This window comes from Apostichopus japonicus, chromosome 11, assembly GCF_037975245.1.
Source record: "Apostichopus japonicus isolate 1M-3 chromosome 11, ASM3797524v1, whole genome shotgun sequence".
NCBI lineage: Eukaryota > Metazoa > Echinodermata > Holothuroidea > Aspidochirotida > Stichopodidae > Apostichopus > Apostichopus japonicus.
The window spans coordinates 16,346,971-16,362,107 of record NC_092571.1 but is presented as its reverse complement, the minus strand read 5'-3'; the positions used below and the strand labels follow the sequence as shown (position 1 = coordinate 16,362,107).

Genomic DNA, 15,137 nt, shown 5'->3' with positions numbered 1-15,137 from the left:
ACTCCAGACCATACACTTGTAATGGAAAAAGGTAAAAGCAAATAAAAGAGAAAGCACAAGACAAAGTTATGTTGCATCCTCAATCATCCATATTTTCACAAAAACATGAATAAACAGTACATTCTTATTAAATAGTGGTACATTTAAAATAACATTGACAATGGGTTACCAGATGTAATTCCCTGTGGCAAACAGTGTGGCTTATGTTAACCTTGACTTTTGAACGTTGCATAAACATAAACATAATGTACTTCAGGAAGTAATGGCGCCCCTGCTTATTGCATATTCATTACATCAGAGTTACAGAAAAAGATTATTAGGGGACAGCGGGGGGGGGGGGGGGGGGGGCTGGGACCACAACTGGTTCTCAGTTTCCACCAAAGTGAGAAAACTATTTCTAGAAGTCATTCTGTGGCATTTTGCAACATAGCATTTTGCATTCAACATTTGCAACATTGCAACGTGGCATTTTGCAACATGAACCAACCAATTAAATTTGTGATTGGTCATTATTTAAATCATGCACTTATGAATATTAATCTTGCCGGCTGCAAATGGGCAGAAGCTTAACTCTAATTGTGAGTCCTCGCATGAAAAGAAAACCCTGATCCTCTTGTTGTGAAATGATGGCTGCTACTGCAAGCGTACAACAATCTTTTCTTACCACTGAAAATTTTTGTTGTTATTTGAGCTCTAATAGTACCAACCATCGACTTGACCCTATTATCTTTAACTCGACCAAGCACCTCAGAAATTGCTGTATTTAAAAAACCCAAAAGGTATTTCTTATTTTGATTTTTATGTTTGGTCAGCAAGATTCATCTTTATAATCTATTTCTAAATGTCCGCCCTTAATTTCAGTACTCTCATGGCCTGCGAAACAGAGAGTTTGTAAACCTTCATGTCGACTAACGCTGCCCTCGCTTTTTCCTGCTCTTCGTCCTGGAGAATGGCATACAGGAGCTTTAAGGATCCTTTGTTAAGGTTCAAGAGAGTACAGCTGTCCTTGAGGCTAGAAAATAAAGTGAATGTGAAGTTATGAGACAGCTCAAAGTGGGAACTGGTAAGGAAAAGAAAGTCAGGCAAAAAATGTAACATTGGAAAGCTCAAAAACTTTTTTTTACAAGAGCATTTAATAAAACAAATGAATTAAACACTTTAGTTAGTAGGAATACTGACTTGGTTCCATCACGAGAGGTAATTTGCAATGTTAAAACATAATCGATATTTTTATCCACTGAAACATGACTGTTAAGTAATTTAGTTGGATTCGAACGTGTAAGACTGAATTTTCAATAAAAACAAGTTTTCCCCACAGAGGGAAAGGGCAACCCCTCAACTTATATCCCGCCCCCCTGGTCCCAGCAACTTGTCCTCCTTCAGGTAAGATATGGTATAAATTCTAGATACATCCTAAGCACTTAAAAGAGGAATGTCCTGGACTCACATTCTAAAATAACTCTCTGGCTTGCTTGTGTAGTCTGTGAAAACCGGTAAAAGACCTTTAGAGACATCGTATGAGAGCTGTTTAGCTCCGCCCTCGTTAAATTGTCCGTTCATGATCACCTGTTCATCCCGAGAACAAACAAGAAAAGAGATATGCATGATTATGTAGGCTTCAGACCTGTGTCTCACAGTAACTTATTATTAATATGGTAATTAATTTATAAAACTTTGTACAAATAAGTGTCTGTGCCAGTTAGGACAATTTCCTAAATGCCACCCTATACAGTCTTCTCATATCATGCTTCAAAGCACTCATACTAACAGAACTGAACTGAACTGAACAGTACAAACAGTTCCTAACGATACATAACATAACTATCTTACCGTTCATACTGTCAACTGCTCTGAAGCAGGGCTTGACAGCACAGAATAGGAAACAGTTGTCCCAACTGTGTGACAAGGATTACCTAGATTAATTCACAAGGTAAAAGGAAATGTTAAGCCTAAACCTCCAGCTTTTCTGCAAATATATTTTGCCAGATGGATAAAATGAACTGAGGGTAATTTTCCTTGGGAAGTTGAGACCTTAGTCTAACCGTTTCATAAAATGTAGCCAATAAGTATGGAAGCTGGCTGTCATATCATGAATTTGAACAGAGATATGAATATGCATTATTATAATTATAAATTCATTTGTTGTTACATTTCAATGCATCCCAGAATGCATCACTTGTAATAATTTGTGATTGTATGTTGTGGGAGATGTAATACCCAGTATAGTAAAATAAATAACACAGCGACTAAACACTCTCTAATGGGTTCTCTTTGCCCTTACGAGTTGTAACGATTAACTTCATTTCGAGGTTCAAGTCAAGTCATTTATTAACAGTCAATTTTCCTGACTCAAATTGGATCATTCACTGAAGCCAATCTATCATTTCTGCCTGGAAAACTTAGCTATAACTTTTACCAGTCACTTAACTTTAAAAATTACTGACTCAAATCACGACTCAGAAAGAAAAAAAAAGCTGGGATAAAGAGGATCATCAGTTCCGAAGAAATTATGGGGGTGTGATTTAATCTACGAGCAGAAATGAGCCAAACGTACCCTATCAAAGATGAACTGGCCGAGACTGTCCGCTACGGCCTCCCAGAGAATATTGAAGACGACGGCCGAGAGGAGTTCCTGGACTTCATGAAGCCGAGCCTTGCAGGTCTGTAGGACGTCGCAGAAGGAAGTCGTGATGGACGGAGTGATGAAGTCCTTGTGAGAGGGCAGGGTGAGCCACCTAAATTGACAATGATGAAAAATTTCTACATGAAATAAATGGGTAGACTATTGGAAGAACGAGCTCACATGGAACTGTTTTTGAGGTTATTTTGGAAAGGAAGGAAGGTAAGCAGGTTTGGTAGCATATAATAGTCAGCCTGGAGGTTACTTATTTTACAATGCTAATCAGCCACAAAGGCATGTGGAAGAAGCCGAGTGGCTCATTACTTACACTTCCTAACGGTGGCCATCAAATTTACACGTTTTACCACATTTTGGATCAGTTTTATGACAATGTCAGATGGTAAAACAGTGGATTTTTTCACAGATGAAAAACCACTCTTACTTTGGCCCAGGGCTCGAATCTATGACCTATCTTATGCTAGATTTCGTCGCTTCTGACGACACCATCTTTAGTCCACCGAACCATAGTACTGGCTTGTAACACACATTAACAAAGGTTGGCCTGTACAATATTGTATGTATGTATTTTAGATCCTCCTGCAAGCAGGAACTCGCGAAGAAGCCATCATTGGCTTATCAAAGTCGCAAGCTGACCGAAGTCAGTCTCTTACATTCATATTTAACGTCCATGATTATGAATTGTCAATTGTCAACAACTCTGTAACTGGATGACATACATTAATCTTGGAGTGACTCAAACTCAGGAACTTATGATTGAAAGGCACCGGCGTTAACCACTGAGCTAACACTCCTCAATGAGAGTGTCGGTTGTTTGGATCTTATCACAAATGGATAAAACTGTCACACACCTTTGGAAATTAGAAAGACCAGAATTCAACTTACTTATGGTGTTGATAATCCCAACATCTGTCTTTGATTTCCTCAATGATAACTCTTCTCAGTGTCTGCAACATCTCCTGTTTCAAATGGCTATACAGCTCCACCGTAGAATCAAAGACAGACCCTTGGTAGAATTCTTCACTTCCAGTATCGTTTGAAGGAGAAATCTACAAAGTAGAAATGATAAACAATTAGAGCTTGCTGAAAACTATATAGATCTAGCTCAGAATACAACTAACAACCAGTCTGTAATTAGGCTTAAATTAAACTTTAATTAATATTAGTGAATGGCCATGGTTGGTTCTGTTGTATTATTACATATATTACCTTTGATTATTACAAGTAGTTGTTATTTAGGATTGCTGCCCTCTATCCTTAAGAACAGTGTGTTTGTTTGGGTGTGCTGTTAGTGACTGCTAACTTCTACCAGATAAAATGACATGACAACAAAACAAGATAGAAAGCAGAATTAAATATTGTATTAAACATCTTTTGTAAGAAGATAAAAGATAATACTTCAGGTTCTGATAATTACAAGACTTTCACTGGTAAAATTGTTCGGCAATTTCAAGCCTGATCACTGATTTTAGATATTTCTATTGATTAACTGAAATCAAAACCTGGCCAGTTTTGTTAATAAAACATATACTTCGTAACAACAGAAAACTTTTGAGAGATACATAAACAGAATTCAACTCAATATTTCTGATTTACAACAAAAGCTCTTGCCTTTGAAAAAGCTTCTTCGTCCATCTCCATATTTGATTCCAAAGCTGCATTGATTTTCTCCATCGATTGCTGCTCTTTCTTGAAAAAGTTTAACTGAATAAAAAACTGCAGAGAAAATAATCGAGAGAAAAGGATTATCACATTTGAAAAACTTTTTCGTTGGTAGCGTTCCTGGAAGTCAAGACAGTATCATACTGAGCACAATTATGCACCCCCCCTTTTAATGTAAGAACTGATCCTCCCAGGGAGCCGTTATATCTCGTTATCTAACCCCACTGCTTTTCCGCGTGACAGTTTTATGAAAGGATAGTCAAGAGGAAAAATTTATATTTGACTAATGAAAGAAGATATATGAAGCATCGTAGTGCAATTTGAGTGTTTTTCTTATATTGCGTTTATCCTGGTATTGATAGTTGATATTTCTTCTTCACGTTATTGTTTTGAAGTTTGATTGGACAGGGTTCCAACTTTTCCTTAAAAGATGTGAAGTTATCAGTAGAGACTAACTTGTATTCATATGTCAAGAATATGTTCCTCTCTCATCACCATGGGCGGGATTACGGGCGGGTGGGGGCAAGAGGGGGCATTTACCCCCCACTTTTTCCCAGACCTTTCCTGTTCACTTTTGTGTCGTTTTTGCAGACAAATAAGCACAACCCTAATCGAAATTATTCCCCCACAACAGCTCTATCAAATAGGCCTATTTGTTTCGAATCTAAGTCAAATTTGTGTTTAACATCGTAACATGTAGCATGCAGAATAACTGGAGCTGGAGCTAGCACACGGTTCGCAGCACAGGTTACAAATTCTGGAGCTAACACACTAGCGATTCAATTCTGCATGTGATGAATCCACGGCATGTGCTACAGTGCTAGCTTCAGGAATTGATTTTCAACGTTGCTGCTCTACTGAATGCGTTGAATAACTAAATCCAGAGAAACGATTTACGAAAGCCAGATTTGCATATTGGGTATATCAATAATTAAATTCAATACACTGACACATGACACACCCCCCCCCCCCCCCGTGTCATTCAATTCGATTCGCCACACTTGAAAGTGTCAGCGGACGTCGTCCAGCCCTTCATTAACAGTAAGTAACATTCAAGTATTTATTATGCATTTCTATGTTGCCTGATAATCTGGCAATAGTTCAAACATAATGCTGGTACTGCCAGGTAATAATTTCATTTTCAAAATCTCAGCTAGTACTATGAAATGACCCGTAAATATTGCTCCATGTTGCACCTAGTCGCACTGTAAAATCCAAAAAGTCACCCCGCCTTGACTTCAGTGGTGACGGAACCGGTGGACTTGAGGGGCTTATCCCCCATGTAAAAAGTGTGGGGGGGGTAATAAAGGTATGTTCAGCCCCCAATATTTGCCAAGTGCTCCAAGGAGTGGGGACCGTGGGGAGAATTTCGAAGTGGGTGCTGAACATATTCTTGATCGGTCCAATGCACAATATACTAATAATTTTAGGGGGAAAGAACTGTCTAGATGCGATTTATTGTTACCAGAGGTGTCATTTTTGCTGATCTAGGATTTCCTTTTTGCTTAAATTTCGGCACGCCGCACCAACTGAGGTGGGTGCACCGCCTAAATAGTGACGTATAAGCTTCAGTTGTACATCACCATGTAAGTTCTTCTATCCGTCCTCCCTTAATTTACACACATTCATTAATTGTTTAGATGCAATTTAAAGCTTATTATATGGGTGTTAATTTTACTGATCTAAGGGCACCTTTCATCGAAAATTTCGACGCTCCTTGCCAACCAATGATGGCGCTCCGCTTAGATAGTGACGTATAACAAAAGTTGTACATCACCATCTGACCATATGTTCTACTATCAATCCTCTTCAAATTTTTAAACGATAATTAACTATCTAGATACAATTGCAGACATGAGATCCATATTTCAAGGATGGGTACATGCAGCTTAGAGCACTCGGGAAGTGCTGTTTCCGGCCATCTGGGGGGTTTGTAAAGCCAAAAAATTTCTGGTACGCTCCGCGCCAACCGATGGTGGCGCTCCGCTTAGATAGTCTTGCTGGCAGGTTTGCCCCACCACTTTCACAACTCAAATCCCACCACTGCTCATCACATTGTCAAAGATAAATCTTTTTCCCTCTGGACTATCATTTTTAAGTGAAATATGGTTAGTCTATCTCAAAAAATTATAAAAAGGAGCTGATAAGTTCCAACCCATGCTTAGAATGTATTCTATTCTCATTGGCACTTTCCCTCGGGCTATCATTTTAATCACATCAATTAATAATACATAGTTACTTTGAAGTGACCTTTGTTTACCAGATGGGAAGACCTTGGATTTCTCCAACATGAGTACTGCAATGTAAAGCCCTTTTACTCCTACACATTTATCTGAACAAAGGTAAAGATTTGGCTAACATATAAGCAGTCAGTTATATAGTCTTTCCTCTCTTCTGCTTTATGTGTTTGTCCCAAGATTTAAAACATCACAACACAATAATTTCTCCATTAGAGACACCGACTTACTAATTGGTTACTCCATTCTTCGAGTACCCCTAGGATGTATTCTATCCCATTGACGATTGCACAGTACTGTCCCGAGAGAGGGGCGCTGGATTTTAACTTCATCACCTGAAGGAGTCGAATCCTGAAGTCATCAATGAGGTCCAATTGTAGCTCCAAGAATCGGAGATGATGAGTAGGAGATGGCAGTGACTTGTATCGTTCTAAAAAATCCAGACCAAAAAAGACCCCCCAAAACTTTAGAAATTAATCAAAATGAACAGAACAGAAGAGTGTTAAACTATGAAATATTTCACAAACATTTTCTAGCCTAATAAAATGTTATCTCTGAACTTCAAATAAAAAAGGGACCTTTTTCTTCCTTTTTTTAAATTTCAATTACATATATTCCTTTTAGAGACAAACTCAAATGCTGTGTCAGATAAATCTTTGATATCTAGCATTAAAAAATAATTCAACTAGTGAACCAGCATCGCACTAAGGGCAAATTTTTTAATGAAAGTCTGATTGTCCAAGACGACCAAATTTCTGTTCTGACGACCAAAATTAGCTTTGATGGTCCTCCTGAGGACGATTAGTTGATTATATGAACTCAAGATTCCCACCAGTCAAAATACCCCAATTAGGTTAAATGATAAATTGATATCCGTCTCAGTCATTTCAAAGAGACAGTCATAAAACAAGAATAATCATAAGCCTATAATCTACCAACCAAAGGAGAGTTTTAGAAGCCTACACATCTCTCCTACAATCTACATATTGGTCATTCCTTGTTATTTTGCCACATATCTTCGGACAACCAAATTGCCGTTTGGGACAACAAAACTGTCGGCCCTGGTCGTCCGAGGGTCAAGATTTGCTCTACCACTACAGACCACCTGCAAAGGATGGAATGACATTGTTTTACCTGTTATGACCAGAATTAGGGTCATAAAATTTTCTACACATTCTGGCACTTTAGCGTCATCAATATTGGTAACATCTTTGTACTGGGAAATCCAGGCAGTCTTCGACGCTAGTAAGACGTCCATTTTCTGTCCGGCGACTAGACGGGAAAAACCAAATTGAAAGAAACTTCAAAAGGATATATGCATGTACAAGGGAATAATGTAGTGTAAAAATATTTTTGCATATTACTTAGGCGATGAACTTTGCCTCTTATAAAAACATTTTCTCTGCGTACACAAACTGCTGTGCATCTTAGCACTTGTATAGCACTTATATAGCACTCGTATAGCATTCCTATAGCACTCGTATAGTGCTCGTATAGCACTTATATAGCAAATTTACCCATTTTGAGTAGCATTTCGCACTGCGATACCTGATAAATTATTCACTGCATCCATCCATGCCGCATTTTACATGCAATCAATAGTAATATACACAGTATCTGGACGATGAAATATTGAGAGCTGAATCAAGGAAATGTTATTGTAACACTTGCTGAGTACCCTGCAATTTGGTGGAGGTTTTAGGATTTGGAGTAAGTTGAAGGTAGTCCCGGTTTGAGGAGTGAAACTCTCAACTTGAGTAATACTTGGTTTTGTTTACTTAATAGGTAAAACCCAGGGGTGTGTCCTGGGTTTTGAAAAGGAAGGAGGGGTGGCCCTGAGATTGTTGAAGTCTATCCCCGATGAAGGGAGCTCTGGGGTGTGGTCGTCCCCTAGAGAATAGTTTAAATGTGAAGTGGTGCATTTCTGATGGATATTTAGCTTTGTAAGTTAGGTCTATTATTAGGCCTAAAAGAGGTCTACAGGCAAGGTTGTGTTACTAGCTACTAACTAATTTTAGTTTGGTGGATTTGAAAGAGGGGTGGGGGCGGGTGTATACTGCCCTGCTGCCCTCATCTTGATATGTGCCTGATAACCAGTGCTGTGGCTGAGTGGATATTATCAAAAGGCATTGAACAATGAGGCTTAGCAATTGGGTGGTTCTGGGTTTCATACCCGGTCGGGTCATAGTAAGGTGGGTTTTTCATCCAAGAGCAATCTATGGTTTTCCCATGGGAAATGACTTTCTGAATTTGAAAAGACTCAAAATTTGAGTTAAAATGTTGAATCGGAAGCCACCCGACGTGTAAGTTTTAATCAATATGCCCTTGCAGGCGTCTCCCACATTTGTGGTCGCTTAAGTGTTCGTAAAAATAACCACTGATTATTATTATTATTACTAGAACTCACAGTTCTTTTCTACAGAGATCCACTTTTCAAAGCATTGCTTTTCTGTAAGGACGTGCAAGCATCCCGGCTCGTGATCGGGGTAGCCGTACTGACTGCGAAGTTCTTTATCGAATAAAAGCAATTCGTCGATAGTATGGGATAGCAATTGATCGTCGAAGATAATGTCGGGAATATCGATCTTCAACTTCTTGGCAGCCAGCTGTAACAAGCCTCTTGTAAACTCCACCTGTGAAATAAATAAATAAAATTTTGTGTTAAACAGACAATGTCCATTGCAAGGATTCATGGAAAGTCCAGTAGGAACAAATTCCTCTTTCTTCTCTGTTTATAAGTAGATACAAAAAAAACAGAAAACTGACTGGATAATAATAACTGAAGTTTGAAAGCACAAAGAAATTTGTCAGGTAGAACAGGATTTGAATCAGTGGCCAAAGGATCACAAATCTACCAACTGTGCGTTCCGATCCCTGTATATACATTATCTTTAATTTGGTGGGCCAATCAAAAGCCACAACACCTGTAAGGATAATGAACAACAATGTATCATGCACAAGGTTCTTTCTTTGCATTTCAAGTTATTTCCCTAAATGAAAGACACCTACATGTAAATGCCATATTCTCATGACAGGTCCAAAACAGCAAAGATTTCCCTCTGCTGTTTTCCCATACCCTTCACCTCCTAAAACATCACATGCCAACCCCAAAACATCCTCTCACCACTCTCTTGGAGTTCAAATCTAATCTATAATCACATCATAATCCAAACAGCTGTGATAAAAATCCATCACAATGGTCGTAACATATTTCGTCTTCAGAATACCGAACGATCCACAAATTTTGGTTACCTTGGCGACGATGTTTGAAATTTCACTCTTGTTCAGGATAGGCTGTATAGTCTGCTCAAGGAAGTGACTGTGATCTCTGACCCAGTTCAGTATTTGAGTGAAATACCATTCCGGCTGAAAGAGTCAAATCAAATCAACCAAAAAAGAAGAACTTTTGTTCACAAAAGAAGATCTGTAATGCTGGGCTTGTGCTCATAACCACTATGCCATTACCGGTTCTATAAATGTCTGCCAATTTCATCTCGTTCTTTGTAAGGTTCATTCTGGGGGTGTCTTTTCTGTTTAAAGGTCATCACTATATAGTCCAAAAATTTAAATGATTTTAAAGTTGCAGTTTTCAAAGATACATTCCCTTGAGGGTATACTCCAGAATATTGCCATGAATTGGACACTTTAAATGCCTTTAGTAGTACACAAAAATGCCTTAAAGGTGGGCTGGTGGCAGTAAAACTGATTGTTGAGGTCAACGCTCAATAATGATAATTTTTTAATCACAGTGGTGAGCTCTGAACCCACTGCTTGAAAAACACACTCTTTGGATTTTACAAAACTGTACAACAACAGGGTTTGTCAGACTTTTGAAACAGATCTCATCAGCCTGGCAAACAAAATGGTGAACTGTTCAACTGTACCACATTTAATGACAGATTGCATTAACATGGTGATTTAGTTCAAAGGATATTTCACAGCAAACCATCGATGAAGGAGAAATTTGTCATTTCTGTTAATGCTATTCATGGGTTTTGCTGAAACAACTTGTGTGTTACCAACCTTTACATCTAAAGATTTCTGTCATTGCCACTCCCTCTCTCCCCACTCCCCCCTTCAAACACTTAGAACACAGAAACTGCAGTCTCTTCAAAATTCACCTTCCTGCAGTTTCTAATCTTTGAAAATCATAATGGAGGATGAATTCTCCTGAGCAAACTCCTGTCTAAGGTAACTGGATGTTGAAAGAGCCCCACCCCCCCCCCACCCCTCAGAGACCTTTCCTCCCAAAGTATCTGCAGTAACGTTAAGATTTGTAATGAGATCCTTGGAGCAGTTTCCATACCTTATCGACAGCATTTGTCTGCCTGTTCCCAAAAAAGTGGTACTTAAACCTTTTGAGCAGAGGATCAAGGAGAAGTTGGATTGGCAAGAGGATTGGCTGGGAGCCCGGAAGTAACTCTATTCCCTTGGTGGCCTTGTCTTCTGTCTCCGCTAAAATATCTCTGAATTCCCTTTGTCAAGTAAAATAACATGTTCTTTCAAATGACCTTCATACGAAGAAATAGACTCTGATTAATTAATTGCGAGCATAAAGAAAAGCCAAGATAACTACATCCGAATTCGGAAATATAAAAAAGCCACAAGACAAGTTTGACATCAGCAAAGACAAAAATCTGAACTATTCTTCCACCGAAGGGAAATACACAAATAGTTTGCACTTTCTTATCTTTCATAGACTAAAGTATCAACAATAGCCACTTCTTGCTTCAATACAGGTCTAATTTAACAAAGAAAATGTGTAAAATTAATTTGATACTTGAACCCTTTTGCAGCCCCTATAAGGATATAGAGTTATGCAAAGTTAAAATCCTATAATGGTCATCAATGTAGGCTCCAAGGATGCTAGAAAGTGAAACAATTATCATCCATATTCTAACTCAAACATTTATTCAACTGCCGGCCATCAGAATGCATTCTCTCTCGATGTGAGAATTTATCATTGAAAATCAAGCACTGGAAAAACCAGAAGAAATCAGGACTGAATGACTGATGGAACACTGATGGCATTAATGGGATCTCTTAATCAAAAGGATACGGAAGCTGTAATTTCACCAAATAAGAAAAGCAGGCATCTAGCCTCATCTTCAACTCCTCTACTGTTGCAGCTGAAGGAGGCATTGGTGAGGCAACTGTCACAAACGGCCATCCAAGGGCTTTGGTGATCTCACTGAATTCACTATTTGGGTAAAAGGAAATTAATTAATTAATATAAGACAGATTAAAAGATACTGAATTCTTATTTGTGAACTACTTCTTCGATAAAACAGTAAGGTTTATATTCCATTCCTTCAGGGACGATAACGATGGAACCGTGAACCACATGAAATTGAAGAAAGTACCGGGAAAACTTGTTTACTGATTCCTTCAAGATCCAAAGATTTACATTTAAAACCACCTGTTTTCGGTGGGCACTTATTGGTCGGTGAAACATAGAAATTAATAAGCTAACAGTTTGGTGTATCGCTAGTGGTAATATATCCATGTCATACATTTACAGTAACTTAGGTCCGATAAAACAAAAGTCGGTTTAAATTCCTTTTTCGATCATTTCCAAATACCTGCATAGGTAAGCTAATTATCTGAGAAACTTATAACACAATTTTTATACAGCCAACAACAGGTTTCAATCTCATGACTACTGTAGTATCAGCTTTGAGCTTCACCTACAGAGTTATCCAGCTCAGAGTTGCTGGAGATTACTTTATAACCAATTTAATCCTTGTGGCTTCTAATCAGAGGATATAGTACCTGGCTAATCAAGTACCCATGGAAAATACAACCCTCCCCCCACAAAACAAAGAAGTCCAGCAGGGGGAAGGCACTTCAACTGGGGAAATAACAAATTTCTTGATAGAGTGTATTTAATACTGTATTTACCCTGGGTGGTGGAACAATTTTGTTTAATTCCAAGATATTTCTAAAAGAAAGTTTGAATGCTGAATGTATAATAATTTTCATATGTGAAGTTTATTCAAAAATCAGCATTTTATTCCTGTTAAGTACAGTTGAAATGATATCTGGGGGAGTGGGGGGGGGTTGACGGGCGAGGCAGGGATGGGGTATACTCACCCAGCTAGTTTCTCCATTAAGATCCTGTACCAGAACATCACAGTACTCTCCACAAATTCTAACAAGTGGTGACACTTTGATTCCTGTAACGATTCGTACACCTGCGACAATTTCGAGAAGTGACTGACGGCACTCGGAGTGGCGTTGGCTGATAAAGACTTCTGAACGTCTGTGCTAGTGAAGAGAGATGGGGGCGCTGTTGTAACCAGAAGTGATCCTTGAATCTCCGAACTGTGATAGAATGTAATATTATGATAAGTTCACCTTGAGAGAGACCTCAAATCATAAGTTTACACTAAAATGAAATCTTATCCAGAAACATTGTATTATTTGGGAATACTAAAATATTGGGGTTTTACTTTATCTTACCAAAACTTGAGAATGTAAAGGTATTGTAGGAACTGTAACAAATTATTTCGCCTACTTTTTGAGAAAGAAATATTAACAATGTACTCATGCAGCCCTCCCCTCACCTCCTGTAAGTTGGTATGATTTGGGGACTTGGAAAGCATCTCACACTTATAGGAATATTTTCAGGGTAGTAAAACATAAGCTCTAACAAAAATCAAGAGAAAGAAGTTTCAATTTAATTTATTTTCTTCTATTTTCTATTTGAAGTTTGATTCATTCCGCAATTCTGTAAGGGCACCAAATATTCAATTTTATTTCTTTATTTTCAACTTAACTAAATACTACACCTGAGTGTATTTCAATGGTAACTTGACCAGTAAAATATGTCTCCTTCTTATCCTTAGCCAACATCTTTTCCCTTTATTTTTGTTGCTTGACATCAATGTAAACACAGAAAACAGGTCCTCTCTTAAACATTTTATCCAAACAATATACCAATGTTCATATTCATTTCCCCAAAATGCTGAACATAGCTTAGACTGGTAAAGATATACACTTCCCTTAATAGCAACAACTACCCTACACCCTTAATAGCAACAACTACCCTATCTTTCCATCCCCTAAACGTATCAAACTCTACTGTGTTTTCCCCGTGAACCTATTCCTATTTTCTGAAATTCCTGCATAACTAGTGGGAGTAACTGCAAATGAAATGCCCTTCAAGTTTAATTGTAGATATCTGTAATACAAACCTCAATTCTTCGACTAGCATAAGCCACTTGATGTAATCCAGGCTTCTTTCGAGAACCCTGACCTTTGACACCATTTCTTTGAGGCCTTCAACCATTGGTTCAACATCAGTCAGCTGACCTGTCACTCCCCTTCTAACTTGTTTGTACTCAAGCGTTATTTCATCGATTCTGGTGATTGATGAGTCTGCTTCAGTTAATGCTTTCCTGATCTCAGTTGGGATCTCAGCTGTGGCCACATTCAACTTGTGTGGGGAAAAGGAAAATTGCATTTCAGAACTAGTGCTAGAAGCTAGTGTATTTACCTATCTATCCTATATTGAATGACACATTAAACTGTACTCTGTTATAATTTCAAACATTAACATTTAAGTAACCATATCTAGATCTGTTAAGTAGCGAGATTGGGTGGTATTCAGTTATGTGTGAATGTTGCTAGAATTTGGTTAAATGACATAAAGTTCCTATCAAGAAAATATGAACTCAGCATTACATTTACATCCATGGAGTCTTGAAGATCATGCAGTTTTTAATAATGACCTTGTGTCCTTTGTGGTTACCAATTGCTGTGATCAATTTATCATGGATTTACTATGTGTAGGGAGATGTGTACAGGTTATAATTTAGTGTTCAAATTTTGTGTAGCATTATATAATTTTAAGTCTCTGATTTTTTTCATTTTGTATAGCATTTTGCGATGTGATACTGGATCAATTATTCCCTGGTGTTACAAAAACTGCTATTTCACAATTAACAAAAGCAAAAATAAAAGGTTTTGCAAAGCATATGAATATGAATGCATTTATTTGACACTTCGCCTAAACTAGGCTAGCCCAAGGTCCATTTATCCTACCTGGCAGTGGTATGTGAATAAATTGCTAATTACAAAGTGGTTGCACGAAAAATGTGACAGACTAACAGTTCTCGATCAAAAAGCTTCGTTTTATTATTGTTACCGATTAGGTTATGTGCTGCGTTCAATGCGGTTGGCATGTTTTAGACCCAAACACAGTGAAAATGCATGAAAACAACACTCAAAGAGAAATACAATTGACATTTCGCGAATCTAGTACAACTACACACAATATGTTACTATGTGAAAACAACTTTTGTGACGTGTACGTACATCTGTCTTGAGCTTATCACGTCGTTTGACAGCGTCTTGAAGCAATTCCTCAACTTTTTCTAACGCTTTCACGTCATCTCCAAACTCATGATCAATAAGTTGAGACAGATGCTGCACAATCTTTGGTGTAAATTGCAAGTTTTCTTCCGCCATGTCGATCAACGCAGGTAAATCCCCTAGACGTTTAGATATGAATATTCATAACACTCAAAGGGAAACCGTTTTTCTAACAATGTCGAATTCCTTTTCATTGTGAAACTGCCGTGCTCAACATGTGCAAC

At 38.1% G+C, this 15,137-nt stretch overlaps 1 protein-coding gene across 1 annotated transcript; it reads right to left on the bottom strand.

The window, feature by feature from the left end:
• Positions 1 to 54: 54 nt before the first annotated feature.
• On the bottom strand, positions 55 to 15,056 carry LOC139976067 (RAD50-interacting protein 1-like). The gene is made up of 14 exons (XM_071984484.1): positions 14,857 to 15,056; positions 13,734 to 13,975; positions 12,631 to 12,861; positions 11,597 to 11,737; positions 10,844 to 11,003; positions 9,790 to 9,903; positions 8,945 to 9,170; positions 7,672 to 7,809; positions 6,768 to 6,967; positions 4,250 to 4,354; positions 3,524 to 3,687; positions 2,555 to 2,735; positions 1,448 to 1,566; positions 55 to 1,012 (listed from the first exon to the last, which is right to left on the bottom strand). Exons 1-14 carry the CDS (start codon positions 15,007 to 15,009, stop codon positions 838 to 840), a joined length of 2,349 nt encoding a protein of 782 aa, XP_071840585.1. The 5' UTR covers positions 15,010 to 15,056; the 3' UTR covers positions 55 to 837.
• Between the last annotated feature and the right edge of the window lie 81 nt (positions 15,057 to 15,137).

Coding starts and splice junctions, on each gene's coding strand:
- LOC139976067 (XM_071984484.1), bottom strand. CDS start 15,009: ATGGCGGAAGAAAACTTGCAATTTACACCAAAGATTGTGCAGCATCTG. Junction 9,904..10,843: donor AGACAAATGCTGTCGATAAG/GTATGGAAACTG, acceptor TGACTCTTTCAG/CCGGAATGGTATTTCACTCA. Junction 7,810..8,944: donor GATCTCTGTAGAAAAGAACT/GTGAGTTCTAGT, acceptor TTTCCCGTCTAG/TCGCCGGACAGAAAATGGAC.